A 10,969-nucleotide genomic window follows, 5' to 3' on the forward strand; every position below is an offset into this window, starting at 1 on the left:
ACTGGACCCTGGACACAATTTGTCTACTTACCTTGTTCTGAAAGGACATCCTCAATGCCTCACAGACGCTGCTGTTCAGTTTGGCATCTCCTCCACTAGGCCTGGACTGTGCCATCAGCACTGTCTTCCCAGTGTCCTTTAGGGTCCCTGGCACACACTAGGTGCTCCCATATGCAAACTGAGGGGAGTAGCTTGATCCCTCTGAATGAACCCAGCTAGATAGACTAAATCTGCTGCCTCTCTCCATGATCCATTTCTTTCTTGGTATATCTCAGGCTGGTGAGACACCACCCAATATCCAATCTTTCATTTCAATGGTTAAAAAAAATGCCCATTGTCTCTTCTTATTGGGAAGCTGAGCAGAAAGAAAACAGTGTCTGTTTTCAGAACTAGCCCAGGCAGCGACACTCACGGATGCCTGTCCCTGCCCATGGGTGGTGCGGTGGGGTGACTTTGCTCCCGGCTTGCCATTGGCCCATCCTCCACCCTCTGCTCTCCTGAGAATGGAGTATGGATTCTGTCTGCTAGTTACCTTTAGCCCAGTGGGCAGCAGCGTGGGCCTCACATGTGATTCATGCCCTGGGAGACCTTGGCAGGCTGGGCAAGCACCGGCTGAGCCTTTCTAACCCCTCCCCGCCCCCACCCTCACCACTCTTCTGTTTCTGCAGTGGTGTGTCACCCCACAGTCAGCTGTTGGTGGCACAGATGGTGAGTGGTTTTGCAAGTGCTGGTGCTTTCTTTCCAGAATTATGGCCTGAAGAAGTTTGCTTATCTTTCTTTGCTGTCATATTAAACCCTGAAGTTTTGTGTGAGTGTGTGTTTGTTCACCTACGCAGAGCCATTGAGGCAGACTGATTGCGGTGAGCAAATGCATTACTTTGTTCTTGTAGTGTTGGTGACTAATAAAACTGCTTGATGTTTTGCTGCTCTCTGAAAAACTAATAGTATAGATTTAAATTTAAACAGGGGATTTCTATATTTGAGAAAAGAAAATTGGCTGGGCACAATGGCTCACACTTGTAATGCCAGCAATCTGGGAGGCCAAGGTGGGTTACTTTGAGCTCAGGAGTTTGAGACCAGCCTGAGCAAGAGTGAGACCTCATCTCTAAAAAATAGGTGGACATTGTGCCGGATACCTGTAGTCTCAGTTACTTGGCAGGCTGAGGCAAGAGGTTTGCTTGTGCCCGAGAGTTGGAGTTTGCTGTGAGCTGTACCACCTTGGCACTCTACTGAGGGCAGCAAAGTGAGACTCTGTCTCTCAAAAAGAAAAATAAAAACAAAATTATTTTCAATTTTGTGACCTAGGCTTAAAAAGAATATCATAGTGAACATTCACAAATGCCATCTCAACTTATATTAAAAATATTAATACTTGTTGTATTGCCAGGGAATTTTTGAGAAAAACCTTTCAGATCATTTTACTAGTATTATTCCCTTCCCTTTACTGTCAAACTTCTGGGCAATTAATAATTTTCTAATTAGAATTATTCTTATTTATTATCTGTACTGTACATTTATTTTTTTATACTGATCTACTTATGAAATAATAGGTAAAATCTATTTGGGGCTTTGATACATACATATCAGGTTGTTTATCTAATTTTTTCTGTGTGTTTTGGCTTCTTAATTTTGTTTGCAAGCTGCAAGCAAGCATCATTTTTTTATTACCAGGGTCCCTCACTATTCTGTACTCAAGGTTAATCATGTATTATTGGCAGAGTAAAGAAATAATAAAAATATCTAACATTTTTGGAGCACTTTCTGGTGTATGGCATCAACCTAACCTTGTTATGTGAATCATTTAGCAATATTAAAAGCCTGATGAGATAGGTTCTATTCTCATCTTCATTTACAGATGAGGAAACCGACACACAGAGAGGTGAAGTAATTTGACCCAAATCATACAGTTTATAAGCTGGAGAGGCAGACTTTGGGTCTAGATGCTAATGCTATTCTTACTCTCTTTTAAGTCTCTCTCTAGACATCTGATGGTTGGTTTAAAGTTTCTGCACACCAATGTATTTAATTTGTTTCTTTTCACTATAACATCTTGGGGAATAAAAAATAAACTGATCTTATCAAAATAGCCAACATCAGGTGTCCCAGCATTTACATCACCACATTCCTGGTATGAAAAGTACAAGAAGGTGAAATTTAGATTGGTCTGTTTAACCAGTTTGGGGACTTGTCCTGAGGTCTGTTGGAAGAAGTAGAAACTGATGGCATTCAGGTGGTTTGGGCTTGTTCCTCTTCACTCGTCTCTTCATTAGCCTTGATAATGAGAGTTGAATGTATTTGATTAGGTGGAAGAGAACAGAGATGTAATACCAGAGAGGAAAATAGAAACTTATACCTACCTTTGAGCATTTGATGGGAAGGATTCTTTGTGGGTAAAATCTTTTAAATGTGGTTAATGAAAGAAGATAGTGTTTTTTTTTTTTTAAAAAACACAAGATAATGGAGAAATCAAATGAAAATTAATTCCTAAAATGTTTTTAGAAAAGTAACATTTGACAGCCAGGAATAGGCCTGGAGCATTAGACTATGGGTTTCATGCCCAGATCGGTCAGCCTCTGGGGATTCTGGAGACAAGTCCTGCCTCCCTGGAATGAACATGACATTTTTCTCTTCCGACAGAATTCAGCTTAGAAAACTACCAACACAGGACAATGCAAGCCCACGAGTTGTTCCGGTATTTTCGAATGCCAGAGCTGGTTGACTTCCGACAATACGTGCGCACCCTTCCAACCAACACGCTCATGGGCTTCGGGGCTTTTGCAGCACTCACCACTTTCTGGTACGCCACGAGACCCAAAGCCCTGAAGCCGCCATGTGACCTCTCCATGCAGTCGGTGGAAGTGGCGGTAAGTGAAAGGCCAGCCTGCCTCCTGACTTTCTCTGCACTCACCCAGGTTAGGGAAGCTCCATGGGACATAGTATTGATTAAGATCATGATCACAATGAAATATTTGGTTTGGAGTACTTTTTCTTTTCTTTTTTTTAAGATAGAGCCTCAAGCTATCTCCCTGGGTAGAGAGCTGTGGCATCACAGCTCACAGCAACTTCCAACTCCTGGGCTCAAGTAAGTCTCCTGCCTCCGCCTCCCAAGTCGCTGGGACCACAGGCACCTGCCACAACGCCTGGCTATTCTTTGGTTGCAGCTGTCATTGTTGTTTGGCGGACCTGGGCTGCATTCGAACCCACCACCTTAGGTGTATTTGGCTGGCACCTTATCCACTTGAGCCACAGGTGCTGAGCCGAGGTTTGGGGTACTTTATACACAGAAATATACTAAACAAATAACTTGATGATAGAAAGCAGAGGCTGAGGCCAAAATATGGAGCACAGGGACAGATGGGATGGTGTTGGCTGTGGTCTACCCACATTCTCACAGATCATTCCAGAAACTGCATCGAGCTTCTCCCCTATGCTGGGCTTTCTGGTGTGCTCAGGGGATTCCATGAGGGGACAAGATGACACAGAGTCCCTCTTCTCAGCAAGGTTCTATTCCAGCCGGGATGAGAGTTGTTGAACATAGCTGGAACTTAGACATATACCTTGAAAGGAACTTTGGGATTTCAAGCAGAATAAAGCTAGGTAGAAAAGGACCTTGGCAGGGTGACATGGCAGCAAAATTTGGGCAGGACACGAAGGAACAAGAAGATTTGAGAGGTGCCTCTGGTTGACTGGCTGGGCAGTGAATGGAAGCAAGTTTTGTGGTTTGTATGTACTTGTTTTTGTTTCACTTTCACAAGAGTTGTACAAGACTTCTGATTTTCACTTGTCTTAGCCTTTCTCTGAGGTTGAGAGAGTGACTGATTGGACCCCTTTTGGGGGTGGACCTTGGTGGTTTTGGTTAAGGGAAATACAAGAGCATGGTTGACAAAAGTGACCAGGGAGAGGAGAGATGGGACCTAGGTGGAACCAGCCTTCTGTGTTGAGACCAGGCAGCTGTGGGCAAGTTCACCAGGAGTTTCCGACCTTGAGATTGTCTGGAAGACAGGAGAGATGGAAGTACTTCCCTCCTTCAGCATGGCTAAGAGGACTGCATAGCTCTGTGTGTCTCCCTGACCCACTCTGAATGTTCAGGAAATGTTAGTTTTCTTCTTCCTCAAAGGTCTCCTCTTAACCCTCACATTTTATACATGAGAAAACTGGGTTCAAAGAGATGAAATCATATTATATAGTTAGTGGAAGACCCGGAACTCTGGTTTCATTTGTGGTTGAAAGTTTGTACCAGAAGGGAAGTTTAGATCTGTCCAGGGCAGTGTGAAGAGTCTGGCCAGAGTCCTTACACTCACAAGCAGGCTCTTCTTAAAAAGGACCATGGGCACAAGAGGCTGAAGATAGTGATGGAAAAGGAAGGAGCAAAAGGGAAACAGAGCCTAGATTCTGTACACAGGCTGGATGTAGAATTAGAAACTGCCAAGAATTGGGTGGGACTAAGGACAAGGGGGGAGGGGCACAGGGTTGTGGAAACACGAGCAGTTCTGTCCTTCTCGTGTCCTTTGCACTGGACCCAGTTAGCCTAGAAGGGGTCAGAGCAGAACTTGGTGCTGGTGGGGTTACAGACCTTCCTATCAAGTTGGAGCGATTTAGGCCCCAAACCATCATGAAGGACAGGTGAGAACCATGGCAGCTGCTAGAGGAGGTGGTGGAAAGAACACGTGAGCGCCACACATCATGGGGAAATGACTGGCTTGTCCAGTTAGTTGAAGAAAGATTTTTGATGACCCTAACTAGATTATGAAGTACGTAAATAAAAGCTCATGTTTTTATTGTTTATTTTTAAATATTAGAGAAGGGAGTAAATTGTAGCATGAAAAAATTTCTTTATGCCTCCAAGTCCTTAGCCTCTAAGACTCAATTTTAAGAATATCAGAAGTTAGATTAAAATTTACTTCTGGAGACTAAACCAGTTAGTCTGTCAGATTCACTGTTCAGACTTGTTACCAGACCTTGGTTCTAGCGTGGATTTTTATCTTTTCATGTGCAGAACCAGTTTCTTGGTTATAATGATCTTGTTTCCACATTGGATGACTGAATTCCACACTGCATAACCTCTAGCCTTCAGGTCCCCTGCTGCTTGGCGACTTTTTCATGTGAATGGTTGAAAATTAGACATCCTCACATTGGAACGTATGTGGTTAGTGACTTGCTTTAACACTTTAATCCTGTGCTTCAGAAAGTCTGCTGTGGAGGGTGTGATGCTTTGGGTTTAATTCTCCACGAGTCACAAAGAATAGTTATCGGGTATCTATTCATTCAACAAGGACTCAAGCTATTGCTACCTGATGTGCACGGTACCAGGGCTTCCTCATGGAGCTTACAGGGCAGTGGGAAGCAGTGCTCCGGGCTCTTCGTAGCCTTGGCAGAGGGTGAGAGCCGTCCTCAAACTATGAGTGATGCAAGTGACTTGTTTTCATGCTGTAAAACTGCAATGGTGAGTTCATTCTCAGATAAGAACTTGAAAGCAGCAAGCTAAATGTAGCCTATCCAGCCTGTGGCAGTAATGCTCCATGAACAACATAGTTTTAAGATTCAAAGTCATGGGGCAGTGCCTGTGGCTCAAAGGCGTAGGGCGCTGGCCCCATATGCCGCAGGTGTGGGTTCAAACCCAGCCCCGGCCAAAAACTGCAAAAAAAAAAAGATTCAAAGTCATGGTCTACCAGAGGCTTGTACTGGCAAATTAGACCTCCCAGCTCACATGCACTTCTCAGTAAGCATTCTTTGTCCCATTTAGAGGGTGTGTTTGGAGCGTAGTACAGAGGGATTTTTCATGTGTGGCTAGTGGCTTCCTTCATCTCCCCTTGAACACACTTCACACATATGTGCATGTAAAGGCCCACTTGCACACTGGCATAAGCAATTTTTGCAGGAGAGAAGAGTGGGCCTTTGATCCATAAGGTGCTGTGAAGACTCACACCTGGCTTGGGGAAGTAAAGCAAGTGTGCCCATCAGGGTGATCCTGGTAGACACAGAGTGGCGATGCCCTTCTACACCAGAAGGGCAGGACCTTTTGTGCGTGGCGAGCTGTTGTGTTTGGCAGGATCAAATATTGCTGTGAGACACATGTCTAGGGATAATTCTGAGTGGAAGCTGCTAGGAAGGGCAGGTAGGGAGGGTGTTGGTAACACTTGCTCTTCCTAACACCAGCCTGGTGGGTCTGCAGGAGTGTCCAGGCGACCTGTGCAAGTCAACCAGTGGGTTTGAACCAGGAGGGAGGTAGTAGGTGAACACTGAGAGAAAGGGGGAAGTGTTAGTAGCATCTGGCTGTACCTGCAGTCATTTCTGAATATGGTACAGTAGTATTGTTTCTGTAGTTCTTTGTAAATATAATTCCAATTCTCATTTCTGGGAAGCTTCGGAACAGTGTAGTTACCAGGTACGTATTCCTGGAAGTGCAGGTGAGATGTGGGGAGAATCTCCTGGTCTGATGCTTTGTCTTCCTATCTGTCAGTCATCCTCGTGGAAATCTCGACTGTTTTTAGTCGTTAACCTTAATTTACTTCCCATCTGGGATTGCAGGCGTCTAGTCACCATTCCCCGTGGGCTATCCTTCCCTGGTCTTGATTTCATAATAATCGTGCAAGTGATCAAATGAACATGTGAGCTAAGATTTGCCCTTTTCATTCTCCCCCTAGCAACTGTGCTGACATGGTGCTCGGAATTCTTGAACACACTTTTTGAAAAGTGTTCCATTATTTGATGTCATTTTCATCAAGCAGTCACGATAGTTGGGACTGTGGGGTGGGATGGAGAGGGTATGTTAGAAGGGGTGTTTTTGTTTAGAAGTGTTAACTCTGAGAGCGTGCAGACATCAGCATTTGTTACCTTTAGGTAATGTTGGCCCCTTTTCTAAAACTTTTAGTGGACTTCCTAATAACAAACTCTGAAAAACCTTGCTGAGTTACTTTTTCTTACTAAACTCACATTCTAGGGACAACTGAGTTGCTCTTCAAGCTGTAATACCTGTCACTGACTTGGAAGCACTTCCTAGGTTGCTGAATGAGATGATGACAATGTCAGCATGGTAACAGGCAACAGTTGCTGGGTCCAGGGCTCTGTAGGCCAGGGGGTGCCTGTCACAGGGAACTGAAGGCGAGTTTCTGATCTTTGTGCAGGACTAGGCCACAGAAGTATTAAATAGCTGCCTTAGGAATTCAAGGAAAGAGAGATTGATTGTTATTTTTTTAAAGAACTATCTGCTTCTGGGTGCCCTTTCCCCGGGAAGAAAAAGCCATACAGGTGTATAAGAATACAATAAAGCAGATCTGAAAACGTGATTTCATTTTGTATAATTCCACTTCCCACAGACTTCTTTAAACAAAAACCATGTGTTCACACAAATGACAGAAACACATGCTGTAATATTTATTTAAGTTTAAAAATAGCCTTCCCCAAGTGGAGCCAACTGGTGCCAAATGCAGAATGACAAAGGTGGGCTGTCTGTGTTTCTTGGCAAAATCCCTTCTATCCAGGCCACCAGAGGCTGATAAATAGTGATGTGGCTCTTGTTGGGCTGGCCAGGGATGAAGTAGAAGGCCTCATGTTTTCCAAATAGCCAGTGTGTGAAACATTCTTATTTTGCTTGACCAGCGTGTATTGGAGTGGGGAATTTGGGCTATTGTGACTTCCCTTTCGTGAAGGAGGATGGTGAGATTTTCTCTTCTGCAGTTGACTGATCTTGCACTGGTGATGAGATATTCTGCTAAGTGCTGTGTCAGCCTCCTATCCCATCTCTCTTAAACAAACCCTTTGATTGGGATAGATGTGATTTCTGGAAGATGGAAACTGGAGATGATCTAGAGATGTGAGGACTGGAGGAAAGCATTGAAGAATCAAAAATACAGCTAGGTGCTGGTGAGCAGGACCCTGTGTCCTCAAGATGAACAAGGTGTGGGCAAGTTTGGAATGTACTTGCGAACAATAAACAAATGTTAGCATACCTGGATGTTCCACTGAGCTGAGTTTTACGCTCACCACATTGTAGAAAGAGGGAGGTGTGCCCTGAGTCCCGTTTCCTCACCTGAAGGGTGGCTGGCCTTCAGCAGGTGCTCTGTAAATAGTCACTTACCTCCCATCTTTCTTGCATGCAGATGTCAAAACCTAGCACTGACTGTCAGGATGGGTCTGCCCTTTCTGTGCCTACCTGGGGGTAGGGGATCTGGGGAAGTTGGCCAGTTAAGTAGTGAGCATGAGTAGTGAGCCTGAGGCCTCGTTGTTCCCTGTGACATTTACTGTCAGTGTGCTAGGGGCGTCTGTGTATTTTTAAATATCCCGTCTGTTATCGTTGAGAAGTTATCACAGAGGGGAGTGTGCCTATAAGCTGGCCTTTCAAAGACCTAGTTTAATATAGCAAAGATGTAGTGTTGCCGCATATGGGAATTGATGGCCAGAGAACCTCTCTTAAAGGTCAGTGAATGGAAAAGTCATTTCGTGTCTGTTTATAGAAGGAAGCAGAAGATACCAGTCTGGGTGGGCTGAGACGCATGTAAAATACGAATGCTGGGAAGAACCCTGTTGGCTCCTGGGGGTCCACATCCGTGGATTGAAAGTATTTGGGGGAAATAGAAATAGATGGTTGCATCTGTACTGAATATGTACAGACCTTTTTTCCTGACATTATTTTCTAGACAATATAGTGTAGCGACTACTTACATGGCATTTACATTGTATTAGATATTGTAAGTAATCTCAAGGTGATTCAAAGTATAAGGGAGGATGGGGAGGATGCGCAGGTGAAGTGCATATACTACAGCATTTTATACCTGGGGCTTGAGCTTCCGTGGATTTTGGTATCTGGAGTGTGGGGGACCTGGACCCACTCCCTCGCAGATACAATGGATGCTCTACACTCCATGGGGAAAGTAGCTCAGTGGGCATTCACTGTGGTGGCCAGTGGATACCCATTTATAGATTGAGATGGATGAGGCCACAATGTATAATCTTGGGCCTTTCTACCACCTAATACATCCTCAAGAACATGACATGCTTTTGCACTTAAATAGGGAATAGGGCAAAATAACTGGCCATTCATTGCTCCTACCTGTTAAATACTGAAAAGGTTCTGGCCTTGGGATCCTGTGATACATGCTGATGTTCATGGTTTCCCTGCCCTTCCTGTTCCCAAGGGGGAACTTGAACTGGTATTTCCTAATTCAGCCCGTGTGGGGAGACTGACCTCAGGGGGAACCTTAGCTTGCGTAGAGAGGTTACAGAACATCCTCATGACCTCTAGTTTGATTGTAGTGTGTTTCAGTCACCATCTTTTTTTCTAAAACTGGGAAAACCATATAACCACATGAAAGAGGTCTGTGACAGAAGAAATAAAACACCCACAGTTTCTCCTGACTCATAGTCCTGTGCCTTTGATTGGGGCTGCTTGCTTAGCTCACCCTGTTTCCTGAGCACAACTGAAACCCCCACCTCCATCCCAATCCACAGGTATGTCAGAAGGCCAAAAAGCCAGATTTAAGGTATTTTTCTTTCTTTCTTTCTTTTTTTTTTTAAAAACAGTCTCACTATGTCGCCCTTGGTAGAGTCCTATGGCATCACAGCTCACAGCAACCTCAAATTCTTGGGCTTAAATAATTCTCTTGCCTCAGCCTCCCAATTAGCTGGGACTACAGGTGCCTACCACAAAGCCTGGCTATTTTTTTGTTGTAGTTGTCATTGTTCAACTGGCCTTGGCAGGTTTGAACCCGCTACACTTGGTGTATGTGGCTGACACCATAACCACTGTCCTATGGGCGCTGAGCCAGGTGTTTTTCATTTAAGTAAGCATTCCTAGAAATAGCCACATGTACTTTAATGACCCAGTACTATAATTGCATCCCCTGCTTTTGAGGTGGCTCTGCTCTGTGACATATTTTGGGCTCCAGTTGTGACAGCTGTGCCTCCCAGCACTCAGAGTATAGCTCCCTGAGTTTGTGGATATAACTGAGGCCACTAAACACCCAGTGTTTAAGTATGGCACTTTTGTTTAAGAAGAATGATAGCACTTGTGCACATCCAAACTGTTATGCACACCCAAAACGTTAATTCATAGCCAGGCACAGTGGTTCACCTATAATCTCAACACTTTGTGAGGCCAAGGTAAGGGGATCACTTGAGGCCAGGAGTTCAAGACCAGCCTGGGCAACAAAATGAAACTTCATCTCTACAAAAATTAAAATATTAGCCAGGCATGGTGGTGTGTGTCTATAGTCCCAACTACCTTCCAGCTACTTGAGAGGCTGAGGTAGGAACATCTTTTGAGCTCAGGAGTTCTAGGTTACTATGAGCTATGATGATGTCACTGCACTGCGGCCTGAGCAACAGGCCAAACCCTCTCTCTTAAAAAACAAACAGGCTTGGTTTGGCGCTTGTGGCTCAAGTGGCTAAGTCACCAGCCACATACACCTAAGGTGGTGGGTTCGAATCCAGCCCGGGCCCACCAAAGCAACAATGATGGCTGCAACCAAAAAATAGCCAGGCGTTATGGCAGACGCCTGTGGTCCCAGCTACTTGGGAGGCTGAGACAGGAGAATCGCTTGAGCCTAGGAGTTGGAGGTTGCTGTGAGCTGTGATGCTACGGCACTCTACCCAGGGGGACAGCTTGAGGCTCTGTCTCAAAAAAAACAGGCTCAGCGCCTGTAACACAGTGGTTATGGTGTTAGCCACATACATCGAGGGTGGCAGGTTTGAACCTGGCCCAGGCCAGCTAAACAACAACAACTGCAACAAAAAATAGCCGGACGATGTTGTGGGTGCCTGTAGTCCCAGCTGCTTGGGAGGCTAAGGCAAGAGAATCGCTTAAGCCCAAGAGTTTGAGGTTGCTGTAAGCTGTGACACCATGGCACTCTACAGAGGGCAACATAGTGAGACTCTGTCTCAAAAAACCTCCCAAACAAACAACAAAAAAATATTCTTTAGATTGTGCATAGAGCAATATATTTCTTTTCTTTTCTTTTCTTTTTTTTTTTTT

At 44.7% G+C, this 10,969-nt stretch overlaps 1 protein-coding gene across 4 annotated transcripts in view; it reads left to right on the top strand.

The window, feature by feature from the left end:
- ACSL1 (acyl-CoA synthetase long chain family member 1) overlaps positions 1-10,969 on the top strand; it is a 71,677-nt gene that overhangs the window by 19,813 nt on the left and 40,895 nt on the right. For all 4 annotated transcript variants that reach the window (XM_023514877.1, XM_023514878.1, XM_003792781.3 and 1 more), the window contains exon 2: positions 2,638-2,864. In XM_023514877.1, coding sequence (XP_023370645.1) covers positions 2,670-2,864 — 195 coding nt within the window. In that variant the 5' untranslated portion in view covers positions 2,638-2,669. The remainder of the gene's footprint in view (positions 1-2,637; positions 2,865-10,969) is intronic.

Source organism: Otolemur garnettii, unplaced genomic scaffold (genome assembly GCF_000181295.1).
Source record: "Otolemur garnettii isolate 467f Iridium unplaced genomic scaffold, OtoGar3 scaffold00061, whole genome shotgun sequence".
Lineage (NCBI taxonomy): Eukaryota > Metazoa > Chordata > Mammalia > Primates > Galagidae > Otolemur > Otolemur garnettii.